The 16693-nt window shown below is 40.9% G+C and overlaps 3 protein-coding genes across 4 annotated transcripts; 2 read left to right on the top strand and 1 right to left on the bottom strand.

Moving 5' to 3' along the window:
• The first annotated feature begins 462 nt into the window (after positions 1–462).
• On the top strand, positions 463–3886 carry LOC116245688 (pentatricopeptide repeat-containing protein At2g27610). Its single transcript, XM_031617196.2, has one exon. It carries the CDS (start codon positions 725–727, stop codon positions 3314–3316), a length of 2592 nt encoding a protein of 863 aa, XP_031473056.1. The 5' UTR covers positions 463–724; the 3' UTR covers positions 3317–3886.
• A 150-nt stretch (positions 3887–4036) lies between these two features.
• Positions 4037–7747, bottom strand: LOC116245689 (uridine nucleosidase 1). The gene is made up of 9 exons (XM_031617198.2): positions 7500–7747; positions 7084–7199; positions 6856–6915; positions 6049–6231; positions 5857–5961; positions 4928–5024; positions 4722–4829; positions 4497–4632; positions 4037–4420 (listed from the first exon to the last, which is right to left on the bottom strand). The coding sequence occupies exons 1-9, from the start codon at positions 7561–7563 to the stop codon at positions 4312–4314; spliced, it is 978 nt and encodes a 325-aa protein (XP_031473058.1). The 5' UTR covers positions 7564–7747; the 3' UTR covers positions 4037–4311.
• A 3855-nt stretch (positions 7748–11602) lies between these two features.
• Positions 11603–16191, top strand: LOC116246122 (uncharacterized). Of its 2 annotated transcripts, none has more exons than XM_031617827.2 (6): positions 11603–11954; positions 12556–12662; positions 12977–13469; positions 14324–14439; positions 15065–15348; positions 15463–16191. In XM_031617827.2, the coding sequence occupies exons 1-5, from the start codon at positions 11628–11630 to the stop codon at positions 15267–15269; spliced, it is 1248 nt and encodes a 415-aa protein (XP_031473687.1). In that variant the 5' UTR covers positions 11603–11627; the 3' UTR covers positions 15270–15348; positions 15463–16191. The 2 variants fall into 2 exon arrangements, with proteins under 2 accessions (XP_031473687.1, XP_031473688.1); XM_031617828.2 differs by lacking the exon at positions 15463–16191 and having other exon boundaries at positions 12977–13223; positions 13382–13469; positions 15065–15206.
• The last annotated feature ends 502 nt before the right edge of the window (positions 16192–16693 follow it).

Here is a 16693-nt window from a genome sequence, read left to right as displayed (position 1 = left end):
GTGTAGTGGTTGATGTGTTTACATATGATCAGGAATGGATGTTCTTTTATGCTTGATTCTGAACAAAGTCCAAGCCATTGGCAACCATATGGATCAGTGCTGATGAGATTCAATAAGGGCGAGTCATGTCCTTCGCTGAATAAAAACTTGAAATTCAAGCGACATGTTATGCGCGGTTATGGAATCGAATTTTCTTCCAGAAAGAGTTAGCCAGACGCGTAATACCACTTTATCGATACAAAACGTAATTCTTGAGAAAATCGGAAAAGCAAAAAAGTGTTAAGAAATTAAGGATAAGTTGCATAATGGTTCGTAAAGGTTAATCAATTGAAAAAACTTCAATAATTTCAATGATAAGAGAAACAGAGAATACTTAAATAATGGTAACCTGAGTCCACCCACCAACTGCATCCTTAAATAATGTTGACCTGAGTCGATCCACCAACCGCATCGTTTTTTCTCTTTTCAAAAGTTTGAATTGTATTTATATCAGCAGATACAGGCCCATGCAAACTGATTTTTAGCGACACATTCGAAGACAAATTGTTCCTTTCTGATACATTGTGCTTCTAGGCTGAATTTCGTGGCTTTACACCGGAACTGCGATCGCCATGACCAGCGCACAAGGAAGAACTAGCATGATCCCATGCCAAGTAGTCCAAAAGGACGCTTTGCTTCCTCATATCTGATGACGATTCCATTTTCTGCAACATAGAACTGATCCATGGTGGTTCGCTACATTCTCCATCGACCGACCACGATGAGAAAACTCCAACTGCATCTTTCCCTTCACCATCTGCAACCGCGGGGCTCAGCGATGGTTCATTGTTCCACAATTACGTTCCCGGCAAACAAAATGTTCGACAATATGACTCCGGAAGCTCACCCTCCTTGGAACCACATTCTCTTCGAATACTCTCGGCGAAATCTGTTTCAAGAAGTGCTGAGTCTCTTCTTCCACATGCGTAGGTCGGATGTTTCTCCTGATTCGTTGTGTCTCTCTTCTGTATTGAAGGCATGCTCGAGTCTGTCGGACCCCATTGCCGGTGGCCAAGTGCACAGTTACTGCGTGAAGTCCGGGCATGATTCTGGTGTGAGCGTGGGCACTGCACTTGTGGACATGTATATGAAATGTGGGAGTGTAAATGATGCGCAACAGGCATTTCATGATATGCCCGAAACGAACGTGGTGACATGGACGACGTTGCTTGCTGGATACGTTCAGAATGGCTGTCCAGAAATAGCGTTGGAATTCTTCATTCGAATGCATGAGGAGGACTTGAAGCCCAATCATTTCACCTTTGCAACTGTCTTAGCGGCTTGCGCAGACCTTGGTGCAGTGCAAGCTGGGAGTAACATACATTCCCTGGTACTGAAACTTGGGTTCAGTACGACTCTGTTTGTGGGCAACTCTTTGCTGAACATGTACTCAAAATGTGGTCTAATTTCTGCAGCACAAATGGTTTTTGATGGACTGTCGAACAGGAGTTCTATTTCTTGGAATGCTATGCTCACTGGACTCGTACAGAATGGGTTTCATGCGGAAGCTCTGGAGATTTTCCATCAGATGAGAATGGACGGTGTACAGCTCACTCAGGCAACATTCACAACGCTCATAAAAGCTTGCGCTGACAACAGAGAATTAGGTTTCACAAGACAGCTGCATTCATGTGCACTTAAAACTGGATTTGCTTCAGATACCAGCACTTTAACTGGACTCGTGATTGCTTATGCAAAGTGCAAGCAAATGGAGGTTGCCCATGGATTGTTCTCCCTGGTGCCTGAAGTACAAACTGTGGTTTCATGGACTGCAATGGTTGGTGGCTATTTGGAAAATGGCATGACTGAGCAAGCACTACATGGCTTCAGAAAGATGTGGAGAGAAGATATCAAGCCAAATGAGTTCACATTCTCCACGATTCTTACTGCTGCCCCTCTTTTGACACCTTCTCAGTTTCATGCGCAAGCCATCAAAGCCGGTTATGAGAGCTCGCCAAAAGTGGGGACTGCGTTATTGACTGCGTATGTTAAGCTAAGTTGCATGGAGGAGGCAGCAAAAATTTTCAGTTTAATGGATGAAAAGGATACAGTTTCTTGGTCAGCAATGATTACGGGTTATGCACAAATAGGGGATTCAGAAGGTGCTGCAAGGCTTTTCCGCAGAATGACCCAACAAGGAGTAGAACCAAATGAGTTCACGTTTTCCGGCGTGCTTAATGCATGTAGCAGCCCAACTGCAGCAGTGGAACAGGGGAAACAGCTTCATGGACTTGTGATCAAATCCTGCCTTGATAATGCCATTTGCGTGAGCAGTGCCTTAGTTACCATGTATGCAAGACGTGGGGACATTGACCATGCCTACAAGTTGTTCGTGAGGCAAACTGAAAGGGACATAGTTTCGTGGAATTCAATGATTTCATGTTATGCTCAACATGGCCGCGGTAAGAAAGCCCTTGAGGTCTTCTCTGAATTAGAGAATGAAGGCTTGCAGTTGGATGGAATCACCTTTGTTGGCGTCCTCACTGCATGTAATCATGCAGGTCTTGTAGACGAAGGCTGTCGTTATTTCAAGTCCATGACTAGCATCTACCATGTCCATCCAACAATGGAACATTATGCTTGCATGGTCGACCTGTACAGTCGAGCAGGTCAACTTGAAAGTGCCATGAATCTTATAAATGAAATGCCTTTCCCAGCAGGTCCTACTGTTTGGCGGACACTCTTAGGCGGCTGCAGAATACATCGTAATCTGAAACTAGGAGAACTAGCAGCCGATAAACTCATGTCACTTGAGCCTCATGACTCGGCCGCATATGTCCTGTTATCGAACATGTATGCTGCAGCAGGAAGATGGGAAGAAAGAGCCAAGGTCAGATGTCTAATGGAAGAGAGAGCAGTTAAGAAAGAGGTAGGTTATAGCTGGATCGAGGTGCAACATCAGATCCATGCATTCACAGCCTCTGAAAGATTTCATCCCATGAAAGATCAGATATATAAGAAGCTAGATGAACTTGGTTCTCAGTTAAAGCGTGAAGGATATTGTCCTGATACAAATTTCGTACTTCATGATCTAGAAGATGAACAAAAGGAGCAAATTTTGGCTCACCACAGTGAAAGACTTGCGATAGCGTTCGGACTTATAAGCACCCCCCTAGAAACTCCTCTACAAATCGTTAAAAATCTTCGGGTATGTGGTGACTGCCACACTGTTATCAAGATGATATCAAGGATAACTGGCAGAAAAATTACATTGAGGGACTGGAACCGCTTTCACCATTTCAGTGATGGCTCCTGCTCCTGTGGAGATTACTGGTAATCACACTATCAAGTGGTTGAGAACCAGATCAACTGCATTGCAAACTGCATTGCAAGGTTCCAGCAACGAGAAGGTGACCGCAATTAGCAACAAGAATGGTTAGAACTTGCTTCCTTGCACTGAAAAAGAACGATTATTGTAAGTGGGTCAAAAGCCTCGTTGATGAGGTCAAGACAAGCTGAATTCCTTATCAAAGACTGCATTGCAGAGCAAGGTTTCCACGATCCACTGTAAACAAATGGAAAGACCTATAGATTGTCTTTGAAAATTCTGCATCAAATGGAAGTTGAGGGCAAGCCTCAAGGAGCATAGCACAACCAAGTGTAAGGTAGCTCACACTAGAGGGGTCTGAGGTTTGAAGACCGTCAACACTGTCATGGTCTAGTGTAAAGCTTATGAGCTGCAAACAATGGCAAGCATAACACCAGAATTGAAGCATGTACCATAGGTCTACCCAGCCCCCGTAAACAAACCAGAACTTTGGATGCATGATGGTGGCTTTGGGGTTTTTATGTGGAAGGAAGTTTCCTATAAGTAAACATTTAAAAATGTATACAAAAGTTGAGTGCACAAAGTTTCTTCTGAAAATGAGGAGATATGTGGAAGCAGAATCAGGGTGATTGTGCTGAGGGATAAGGTTTTTTCGGCACCAAAGTTGTCAGTAGCTGTGGCACCAAGTACTGCAAGGTAGCAAATTTATGAGCAAATCAGACATCGGCATGCACAAACTGAGTTTGTAATGTACGAGCTCGTCAATGTTAATGGCCTCAATCTGCGTGACGAGAAAAGTATTTTTTACAATGACAAAGGAAAACACATTAAGTAGCCAGATCTGTTGCATCACAGCTCGACCATTTTTTTTAGTGAATAGAACTCTTCACGCTAAGGCTCAGCACAATCAATGAGCAAGTGAAGAAGTGTATAAAACCAAATAAATTTGGTAGAAAAATCCAACAATGTGTATCAATTGTCCACGCCACGAATCTTCTGAGACTTTATGATTTCATCAGGTGGGTTTTGATATATTGCAGTACACCATGTGTATCAACTGTCCACGCAACTGACACTGGAGAAATGCCTGTCCAGGGATTATTGGAATACCACCTACGCCAAGAAAGCAACAAAATTATAATCAAGGAGTAATAGGATGGGATCTAAAGACTGCAAAAACATTCAGTACTTCTTTAGCCCTTGGTCCATTAGTGTATGGCCCACGCAGACGCCCTGTGTTTCAACCCTTACAGCTCCTCTTTTGAATGTGAAAAGGTCAGGCCGAACCAACGCAACAAAACTCACGGGATCATGTAAAAAAATTCCTGCCAATGAGAAATAGTGAAACAATCAAGCAACTTTGCAAATAAACACATTAGGAACCAAAACAATAGCCATAGAAAACAAAAGTTACCACGAAGCCCATCGGATTTTAGATGCCAGTTCCTGTAGAACTGACAAATGTCGTATAGATATTGAGCATGTTTTCCTCCAGAACCCTTCATTTCTGCAAGATCATCATCTGAAATAAAAGACATGGAATGAGCACCACAACCAGAACCGCTGATCATCCTTTACCCATCAATATTAGTTTTAGCACTAACCCAAAAGAAACTAAACCTGTTAGTATGACTTGTGTAGTGATGTTGATCCCAACAACCACGATATCTGCTCCACAAGTAAATACCACATCAGCAGCTTCAGGATCGCCATATATCTGCAGCGGCTTGCATTAGAACCATTAATGAAGGGCCAATAATCTGACTCTCGATTGGGTAACTGCAGTTCTTACTTAAAATGGAGAGAACCAAACCACACATATGAAAACAGGTGGGCATATGAAAAGTGATCAGAAGATTTAAATGTCACCTCTGGAAGGTGCAAGTTGTATGATAAAATAGCCAAATATATATGGAGTCTGATTCCAATGGAAATGCCTCAGTACCAATGGTAACAAAGATGATGAAAAGGTAAAACGATGAGAAAACGAGTAAACAAAAGTATCATCTATTTTTTCAGGTGGAAAAAAATGAACAGGGGGGGGAAAATACTTGATGGAAGAAAAGTGGGGAACGGTGCCCTTAATAAGTTACAGCAGTACAGTACAGTACAGTTAAAATACATTAACAACAAGATAAAGGCATTCTGTAATCCATAATGGACGAAGAACAGAACAGGATACCCTGTTCAAGCTGCCATCTCGTTGGCAACTCATTATGCATTTGTTTCTTCCAAAGTTTTTTAATCATTACAAGTTAAGAAAGCACAGAAGGAAGGAAAGAAAAACGGCTCCATGAACTTTCATTCTAAGTTTACACTAATTCAATTAGGAGCACATGGCCGATGTGCACAATTTCCAAAACAAGGGGGAGTTCGAAGCGCAAAAATTTTGCATAGCTTCGCATGTTGCCTCAAATCAATGTTGAACATATGATACTTCAGGTGAACTTGATTGTATGCAACACAAATAACTGAAAAACTATAAAAGAGAGAAAACTGAAAAAGAAAGAAAGCATGCATTTCTAGAAGAAGGGTAAGAATCTCTATACATTTGCTTCAGCAGCAGGGTTGACATTTCCAGACGCAAAAAACGATCCACCAAGTACGACTATTTTCTTCACCTTTCTTGCAAAGGATGAGTCGCTCTTGATAGCCTATTAAAAAGAAAAACAATTAAGCGATTGGATGCCGTTTACCAAAGGAAACCCTGTACATAGAATGCAAATAAGAGTGAATTTTACCAATGCCAAATTAGTCAGTGGCCCCAACGCAAGAATGGACACTTCACCAGGGAATTCAGTGACCTTGTCAACTAAAAACTGACATGCACGTCTGTCAATTTTCTTTCCCTTGGGAGATGGAGGAGATGTGTCCCCGAGGCCATCAGCGCCATGAATAAAGTCAGCAATTCGAGGCCTACATCGCTGTCCAAGAAACAACAATGCTAAATCACATTAGTACACTTACTAGAATTAGAGTAAAATAAATAAACAAATTACCCTCGTCTAAGAAAAGAGCCAGATAAACTCTTGAGGACAACCTGCTTGGTGATTATAAGCTGGCCAAGTAATAGCAATTGGGTGGCTGAGAAGATTATTGGACATAATTGGCTGGTCTGGGACTATCATGGAAGTTCGGAAAGAAGCAAAGATTTTGCCTTCGAACTGAAAAACAGCTGGTTTCTTCTCGTATGTCGGTCATGAATCAAACAAGTTGGTTTGGAAAAACTCGTATATATAAAATAGGACCCAATTTAAAATGTCATGGACTCATCCAAAAAGAAGCTATCTGGATCACATAAATTTGATGGTTTTCTTGACTGCACCAGTGGGCAACAGTCATGAAATATTTTCCCCAGATATCTGGTGTATGTCCACATAATGGCATAAACTCGAAAAAAGGGAATAAGAAACGACGACGACCACAAATAGAAAACATGCCCTTTGCAGTTATCCAACTCAGGAACATAAGAAAATCCAAAAGCCAAAAGTTAGACAAACGAAAGCGACTACCTCCAAAAACCAAAAGTTAGACAAGGAATCAACTACCTTTAAAGGTTCTTCGCTGCCCTCGGCCACCGGAGTCTCCGGAAACCCTGCGATCTCACACTGTCCTTTTATACAGTAAGAACAATCATGATTTTTTTGATGAACAACATTCCCAAACCAGCAAAGAAATCATTGCATGCGTTCACAAGAAGGCGAAAGCGTAGAAGGTAAAAAAAAAAATGGGTTGTGCTCCCAAATACAAACCGAAAACAGCGAAAGCCCACTTACCAGATGAAGCGCGTTCTTAGTAGCACCTTTAGTGTCAATGTTGCCGAAGATCGTTGTCAACCCCAAAACCTCCAAATCAGGGGATTGAAACGCCATTAGAATCGCCATTGCGTCGTCTGCAATTCAACAACACGACCCAAACAAGAAAATGAGAAAATAGACGTAATTCACTTACAAACAGAAGAAAACTAAACACATCATTCATCTTCTCGAAGAATCAAGCCAGAGCAGGGCAAAAAGCAAAGCCCATCAATCCTGCCAAGTTAAAAACTTCAGAAAACCACATATCACGTGAAGAAACGCCTTTCGGAGGTGATGGTGACGGTCATCATTAAACAACGCAGCGTTAATCCGCAAAAATTCAGGAAAAGACGGCCTAAAACAGAAAAAAGAAGAAGGTTAAGGAAGCGCCTTACCGATACCGGGATCGGTGTCTATAATGAGCTTCTGACGAGCCTGAGATGAAATCTGACCGTTCATCTTCTTCTTCGTGGCAGGTTCCTGTTAGGAAGAGAAAGAGAGGGAATACAAGGAAGCAAGAGGAAGGAAACAAGGACGAGGGAAAGAGGAGAGCAAGATAAGCGAAAGAGAGACGCTTCCTCTTCGCTTCTCCTTCTTCCCTTCCCTTCTGCAGTAAATAGATGACAGGCACTCTCCCTCTCTCCCTTTCCGCCCTGTGCTGTGATATATATAGCACTTCGCGGTTGGCATCGCACCATTATCTTTTTTTTTTATTTTTTTTCCCAACTCATCCAATCCCAAGACGCCACGTAATTCACACGTAGGCCGCCGCCTTGCGGGCCCCAACATTTCCGGCGAAAAGCTCTCGACAAGGCCGATCTCCGCTGGCGACGTGGTGCAGTCAATCTGTTGACGCCAACCTCCTACTTGGACCGGGTCGGGACCCGCAATCCCTCGTCGTGTCGGGTACGAAGGCGCCCCCGATCCACGATCCGGTTGGCCACATCCACAGGTGGACATTTGGATTTGGGACATCTTCTCGGATCCAATATCTAGAGTAATCTACGACCCGATTTATGAATGAGCAATTTTTTCATTTAAATCATTCAAATCTGAGTCAATTCCAAGGGGTACTGCGCACTCGGTTTGAATCGAGCCCATTCAAATCTGAGCATGGGATGTGCTTAAAATATTGGGAATTCGTCCAAATCAGCATGCATGCACTTTTGGTTTTCGATGGGCCATTCTTTCAAACGGGCTGATACGTATAAGAATAATATGTACATTACTTTATTAAAAAAATCTTTTTTTTTTGTACATAAATTTTATACTAAAAAAGAAAAAAATATCTAATATTGGAGCAGATAACAATTTTAAAAATAACTGATGAATGTTTTACTTTTGAGGAAAAAGATCCCAACTGATTTTTCTCATAAAGTCAAAAATATCTTTTGTGGGGCAAGGGGCGAGCGGTTCTTTTATAAAAATTAATGTACTATGTGCGCTTTAAGAGATTTCTGTCATAACTTAAACATTTATTTGTCAACTTTAAACGATGATTTATTGTTTAAGCAAAACATTAGGCACCTGTTTGTATTAATGCATATGTGAATGTTGGTTTCTTCCTCACATGGATGGGTCCAAAGGTGGAGCATAAAGAATGGGGAAGTGGACAAAGCCAAAGGAGAGGAGCCGACAGGGATCCAACACCATGATGCTCTGTCTCCACATTTAATTATAATTCATACTTTTGAAACTAAAGGACCTGTTAGGTCCAAATGTTAAGTGGTCACCTTGATGATGTAATAAGCGCTTACCTAACTTTTTTCCTTTCATGTTACCCGAGAGCGACAAACTATGTTACGGGAGGTTATAACTTTTCGAGTGAGCAAAGGAGTATTTCATTCTACCACCTGACTAAAAGGTAAACTTCATCTGTAATATACTAAAACATGAATTCTTCACTTTGTCACCGGATCGGGGTATAAACCCCCAAAGACCATTTTGCTGCCCCCATAATTCTGGCATGCATCGGCTTTCACAAAGGGTAGATGTATTTAAGATTTGAACTAGTGATTGGCCGCTTACCAACGAATGGCCTGACCAGATCAGATGTACCTAGGGATGTCAAGGTACTTATTCGATCGGATTCAAATAGGGATTCAGATCGAATTCATTTTTACACAAAGATCATGTATCTAATGCTATTAAATTTTAAAAATTGGCAAAATCTGGTTCAAAATTCGGATTCGGCTATGAATATAAAAATCGGATTCAGATTGTAAAATTGGATTTTGGATTTGGATTCAAATATGACTTTTCTTTATTCGAATTCAAATCCAAATCCGAATATGTGAATATCCGAAAAAGTGGATATGATTAAAGATATATCCAATCAATTGACATCCCTAGATGTACCTATGTATCGAAAAGCTAACTTTTCAAAATATGCTTGGTATACTAACAAATCTCATGAGGAGCATAAAAAAAACGAGATAGTTACTATTTCCAATCAGAGCCACGTTCTTTACATTTTTCTTCACATTCTACTTATTTTTTCAACAAGGGATTTTAGTTTCTCGTTTTCTTTTGCTAAATATGATAGCAAGGGCTTGTATCATTTGAAAAAATAATAGAAAGATGCCAGTTAACTTTACAGAGCCAAATCTAACTTTTTACATCTCGAATTCTAAACTTCTAGGAAAGCTCACGAAAGATTCACTACAAATCCACAAATCAATATATGTAACGCCACCAACTGACATCTATCATTGAACAGTAATCAATTTTGTCGCGATGACGATAAAGATTGGCAAAGATTTCCCAAAGTTGGTGTACTGGCTTAAGCTTATCAGCAAAGTTGGTAAACCGTAAGTGGACGGTGTTGTGAAATAATTTAAGGCGAAGAATATGAAATCTGAATTAAGAATGAAGGAATTTAAGTACTGTAGAGTTTCAATGTGGAGGGTGAGGAGGGAAAGTTTGAAGCGAGGGATGTCTCTATGAATTAAATATGAAAGGGATATATATTTTGTATTGTAAAATTTATGCACCTTTCAAAACAAAAAAAAAATTCTTACCTGCATGTAAAAATTCTTCCGCCGTTTTTAACAAGCAGAGTTTGAATTTGATTAAAAACTGGATTTCATGCATCGTGGATTTGAGATCTCAGAAACAAAGGAAAACAAACTTAGCTTTTTAGGGGGCATTTGATAGTCTCGGATTTGAGATACTTAGGATTCAAAAATGGTAGTAGATTTAAGATTCAACCTTCCTCCCTCATCCAACCTTAAGTCCCACATTTTCTCAATGTCTGACCTAAAATCCTTAGTTTGATGAACGATGAATTTTACTATGGATATTTGGTCATGAGTAAAAAAGGGTAAGACCCACATCAGATCCAAGGATTTGAAATCTGGAGTAATCAAACGCCCCCTTAAGGTCACTGTTTTGATAGCCCAGATAAATCGGTAAGGAGATAATATATTGTTTGCTTTATACCACACTCGAATCATACACAAAAAACTATTCCATAAAATTCATTGGGTTCCTTCGTTATCTGCATGGCTTTGTTTGATCTCTGGTGAACTTGGAAGGGGGGCAGGGGGAGGTTCTGACGGAAGATCCGGAAGAATTTTTCCAGGATGAAGGCACCCTAAAAATGTCTTCCATGCAATCAAACACATCTTTAACAATCAGCCTTCCCAACGAAGTAATTCTGGAGAAGTTTAGTTGGCTTGAATTTTCTCCGCGTTTGGAAGAAATAAAAACCATTGTGTCAACTAGGTTTCAATAAGATACAAGTTTATGTGAACCAAGGCTCTTCTTCACACTTTATGGCATTTGATAATGAATCTCTTTGTCCTTTAAACAACAATTAACAATTCATAATGAACAAACCTTTTCACCAACTCAATGCAATTTGGGAGGTGGAGAAATGCAATCAGGCTTCTTAACCATCTTAATTAATTTAATTAAAAGCAATCCCATTAGGTACACAGAATCTGAGGCGGTCCCCATTCGTTGCTAATTTGAAATGTTCTAAAATTAGTTCGAGCAAAAACTTGAGTACTGATATTGTTGATATTTAGTGAAACTTGAGAATTAAATGGATCAGGTATATCTAACTATCATTCTAAATTTGAAACCATTTAGTCAAATTTCATCGACAGATGTGAAGCCAAACCTAAGTATGACATGACATTAGACTAAGATCCATTAAACATCCAACCTATTGCATACAAATGTTAGATCTCATGCTCATTGGGTACAGAATCTAGAAAAGAAAAGGGTCCAAATATGAACCCAAGTTTGGATGCAATTGCGTAGAATACGATTAAATCAAACCTGGCGAAAGTTATCAAATCCAAACAATCCAGAGCGTGTTTGATGGCCGTGGATTTCTTGTCTAAAGATGATCTTAAATTAAATCTTCACTTCGTGGGACTCCTTGTTTAGGTAACCAAATTCCAAAAGCAGGTTATCACAACTGGATCTTAAGAGGCGGACCCGAATCCGGTTGCTAGGGTATTGCTACATAGTCGTTGAAGCGCCGCCATCGCCCGTCCCTCGCGCGGGAAGGAATGGGGAAGCACGGGAAGAGGCAGCCAAGGCAAAGGACGAGAAGGCTTAGGCAAGAAGACGAAGCAGAAGAAGATCTAGAAGTGGTAGAAGCAGATGAAGAGGACGAGGAGGATGAGGAAGGCGAAGATGATCTTTCTCAGCCGTCTGCCCACGTTCGTCCCCATAGCACCAGATCCCGTAGAGCGCAGAAGAAGAAATCCGCCGCTGAAGAGGATCTCCCGAATGAGGGTGAAGGCGAAAATGGAGAAAGGGAGGGAGAGAATGGGCGCTCTTCCCCCATAGATCCGCCACCGTCGAAGTTCTCTCTGTATCAGCAGTCCGTACAGGTACGCCAGTACAATGCCATTTCTAAGGGTTTTGATTAGGTCGATTGTGACCTAAAAGGTTTCCATTTCCAAGGGTACTCCTCAGTAGTATCAAAAAGCATGTCCCTTTCTTAGGATTTCTTTGACTTGATGAGGTTTGATGGTTTCGTTTGATGCCCGAAGCTGAAAAAAGCTTCACCTCTAGGGTTTTAGTTGACTCTTGTATTGTCTACGATTTTATTGACTACCTGAAACCCAATGCTAGCTTACCTTGTAAGTTATTGCCCAACCTATTGTCGATTCTATGCAGACATGATGCAGTGCTGCAACTTTCTACTTGGTGATCGTTCATTTTTTCCCTGTTTAGCGGCTAAAGAAAGTTGATTCTTCTATGTCTAGTAGCTAGTATTGATTTTAGAAAAGGGATTGCATCGAGGGATGGATGGCGGAATTATATACTCCAGGACTTCAGTTGTATGTAGGATTTTAGGTTCCATTGTTAGCTTGAGGACTCAAGGTTCATCAGATATGTGTTTATATGTTGCTACTTTTATTGTGATTTACAGAGTTTTTGGTCTTTGACTTATTGTTATTGAGCTTATGCTCTCGCATAATTTTTCAGTCACCGAAAGGTGACATTAGCTATATGCGGAAGTTCTTTCTCATGTACGTTGGTGGAAGGACACCACTTCATTTGCAGGAAGATTTTTGTGGGACTGCTTTTCTCAGGTGAGTTTGTTAGTGGTTTGCTCTTCCATTCAACTGTTTTTCAACAGCAACTGGAGTGGCACGCATGTACCCTTTTATCTCTTTACCTTTGACCACCACCCACCTTGTTTATTGTCCGAGATGTGCTTTCTTGACACGGACAACTCGTTTTTGTGGTCGTCGATACCAACAATGCCATCTCTTCAGAATATATATATATATTTGGTAAAAAACCTACGTCTTGGAGGCCACAGTCCACACCAAAAGAAAAGTGATGAAAATAACCAGAAAATAACAGCCTTGGAAAATAACGTATTCTTTTCCATTCTTGTCAGTGCGGAATGGCTGCATAGTGACCCAAGACGCACTGCCGTTGGTGTAGATTTGGACCGTGACGCGCTCATATGGTGCCTGCACAACAATATAGATAAGCTAGGCTCGGATGGGTACTCTAGAATCTCTCTCGTTCATGGAAATGTTTTGAAGCCTTTGGATGAGAATGATCTAGTTAACAATGATCTCGTGGATAAGATGGAACGAAGTGTGAGCCTGCAAGCTGTTGAAATGGAATCATCTCTTCAGGTAACAGGGAATAAGAATGCTGGTAAACACTTGAATGGAGCAAAGCACACTCTACAGCCAAGAGATATCATATGTGCTTTCAATTATAGTTGCTGCTGTCTCCATAGGAGGGCGGACCTTCTTACATACTTTAAACATGCTTTGCACGCATTATCCAGGGAAGGGGGAATATTTGTAATGGATCTATATGGTGGGGCGTCCTCAGAGCGTGCACTCAAGCTTCAAAGGAGATACACAAATTTTACTGTAAGTTGGCCATGCTCCTTTCTGCTCAATCATTTTCTGTACGTCTCGAAAGCACTATTGCCCTTGCGCCTTGAGTTATGTTGATTGAAGCTTCCGATGTTGCTTGCTTTCATGTCACTTACTCGATATACTTCTTGATGCACCTTTGACTTGGTCGTATTTCACTTAATTTGCCATTCCTTTGTTGTCTTTACCTTCCCTTCTTGATGTGCGTCTAGCAATGCTAGTCTTTTCAATCATTGTTGTACCTGTTACTGATGCAATTCAGATTAGTAAGTGGTGACGTGCTAACTCCAGACAATGTCTTCGAAGTTAAGAAAACATTATTGTGCTGTTGCAGTAACAACATGAGCAGGTATTCAGGGGGTTAATGCCTGACAAGACATGGCCATCTGGCATCTCCAGTTAGTTGACATGCACATATCCATCCTTAATTCATAACAGAAAGCTTGCATAAACAACACAAGTATTTATGTGATTTGGCTGTACTGCTGTTGCATGATGCCTCTTGTTAATTTTCAAGAAACGTAGGAACACTTCTTAGTCTGCCACCTAATTAACAAAGGTGCAGGATGCAGATGCAGGTTTGGATGCAGAATTTAAAAAAAGAAAAAGAAAAAGCATGAGTGCAAGTGCAAAAAGGATATCTGTGTATGTGTATGTGATATAACAATAGCCAACAATGATTGTATCAATGGTTCAACGGAAAAAAATCAAATAGCTGATTGTTGCACCCACACCCACACCCACACCTGGGTCATCAGTCATGTTGACTTGGGTGTGGCAACTGTTTCATAGAGTCCATGTAAGGTCTGTCACTTCACTGATTTCTTGCTTGCCCTTTTTTTTTACAGTATATCTGGGAGCAAACACACTTTGATGCTATCAGTCGAACAACAAGAATTAGTCTACACTTCAATTTCACCAAGCAGCGGTCACTACGGCATGCATTTACATATCACTGGCGGCTGTAAGTTGCATTCCTTTTCTCATACAGGTTTTGAAGTCTTAAAAGTTGTATACTGACTTGGTTCAGAAACCATGAATATGAATCCTCTGTTTTTTATCAGAAAGAAGACTCTGTCTTCTTGGGAGCTAGCGGTTGGATGGAAGGGGCACTTCATGTTTTGTACTTCAGTAAATGTGTACTTGTCTAGTTCTCATTTGCAATTCATTAGATAAATTCAAGGGAATTTCGTATTTTTAGGAATTTTTGTAGGTTATAAAACAACATCATATGTAGTTATGTACCAACAGAGCAGACTTAACATCAGGATATGACTTTAAGAATAATCTGGTTTGGATGTTTGGATCCAAATTTGGTGCATGATTGACAGCACGAGTTATTAAAATCCCTCTTGAATTCTTTCCTAGATATGACTTTGATGACAACGTGGTATTTTGGAAATTGCAAATTTACGTGTTCTTCTGCATTGAGGTTAATATAGCCATGTTTGTGGGATTTATTAATGTCTATGTAAATTTTGAGGAGAAATGTCACTGATTGAATATTTGCTCTTTTCTCCTTGTTGATAAGTTTGCATTTCTCTACTGCTAGCAACTGAAATAATTTTTTTTTCTTTTCTATTTTGCAGTTGGACACTTGCGGAGATCAAAGACTGCTTAGAGGAGGTTGGATTCGATTCAGTTCACTTTTGGATCCGTGAAATGCCAAACACAAGCCAGAATGCTTCGGAGTACAGGGGAGATGATAATATGAAATACGAAGAGGTTTCAACCTTCTGCCAGCGTGACGCCTGGAATGCTTATATCGTCGGGGTTGTAAGAGCTAAATGCTAGTCTCTATAAATCTCAAAAGGGTTGAGAAATTCTCTCCTGTCTTTTGGCGTGGAACATGCATAAGAGGAGAACTTAAAAGGTTCACTGAATTTTGTTTCTTTCATCTAACTGATAGCGGCTGCAGCAACTATTTTTAGAAAAAATAGTGAAGAACAGCGTTGGGCATTTACTTGCTTTCTTGGTACTGTTCCAGGGTGAAATTGTTTTGGGTTGAAAAACCCAAAGGAACAAAGTTGGAATCCTCTGGAGCTGAACAAGTTGTAAACGAAAGTTGGAGGGAAGATGGCTAGCGAGAGAGGGAATACATGGGTGGTTTTACATTCATGGGCATCAAAAGCAGGACTTTGCACATGAAATAATCTCCCAGTCCATGGTGGTTTTTCTTCAAGATTCAAACTAGTAACGAGGAAAGGCAATGATATAGGCGAGAGCTCTGTCTAGCTGGTTTGCTGGGTGGTTTGTGACTTCCTAGTTCCAGGAGCATAAAAGATCAGAAATTCAGGCTTGTGTTTTGTCATTGCCTGGTGGCGGTCACCATTTCTGTTTGTTCGTTGGTGCTCTTCTTTGACCAGAAAAGTCCTTACTAATTTCACTCTTCTGCGATTTGCAGAAATCAAGTTCTAGCTCCTTTCAGGTTGGAAGTCGGAACTTTTCTTTTGTTAACCCACCTGTTTAGGAGTTAGGACCTTAGGTATCCATTCCCGTGAAGTTTTCATAAATATGTGTTTCCTTCCCTAAGGAAAAGGTTAGGCTGATTAGCTGCTAATTGTACGACGGATGGAGCGGAGCTTTGACGCTTTTGAGGGTGTCAACCCGGTTCTGCCCTGCTCTCGTGAAATTGTATTGAAGTGGTGTGGGTCCCATCTGTACGATAATCTGCGTGGCCGATTTCAAGGCGTCGATGTTTTTTCTTTTTTGTGTCCGAGAGATCGCACGGTTCCCCTTTTCCGTTCGTGTTGCTTCTGCAGGTCGATGATTGCCACGTTGCGGCTTACAGGTTGCCGAAAGAGGACGTAGGACTTCTTGCCACGTCATCCTTCCGGCTCATGGGGCCTACAAATCGCGCCACGTGGCGACGGCGAATGGGTCGTTTCCAACAGCGGCGTGGCTCGCTCGCTATCACCCTTTCTTCTTTTCCGTAATCACGCCACGTGTAAATGCAACGTGATATTTTAAAAAACTTTTAAATATCTATATGCATATGAAAAAAAATGTTCGTTTATAAGTCTAAGGTTCTAGTTGTTAGTGAAAAGAGACACTGCCATTTATTTATTTATGTTTTGCAGCCGGTTTGTGCCCACCCTAACTTAGATTTCTGGCTCTAGTCTATGCTTAATGCATTTAAAGATTTATTACCATGGAAGGAGGTTGGGTATAGAATGGTTCTTACGCTACACACTGTCAAAATAATTATGAGTCATGAA

The sequence above is a fragment of the Nymphaea colorata genome, chromosome 1, assembly GCF_008831285.2.
Source record: "Nymphaea colorata isolate Beijing-Zhang1983 chromosome 1, ASM883128v2, whole genome shotgun sequence".
Taxonomy (NCBI): Eukaryota; Viridiplantae; Streptophyta; class Magnoliopsida; order Nymphaeales; family Nymphaeaceae; genus Nymphaea; species Nymphaea colorata.
The sequence above is the reverse complement of the archived record's forward strand: the minus strand, read 5'-3'. Positions and strand labels throughout refer to the sequence as shown.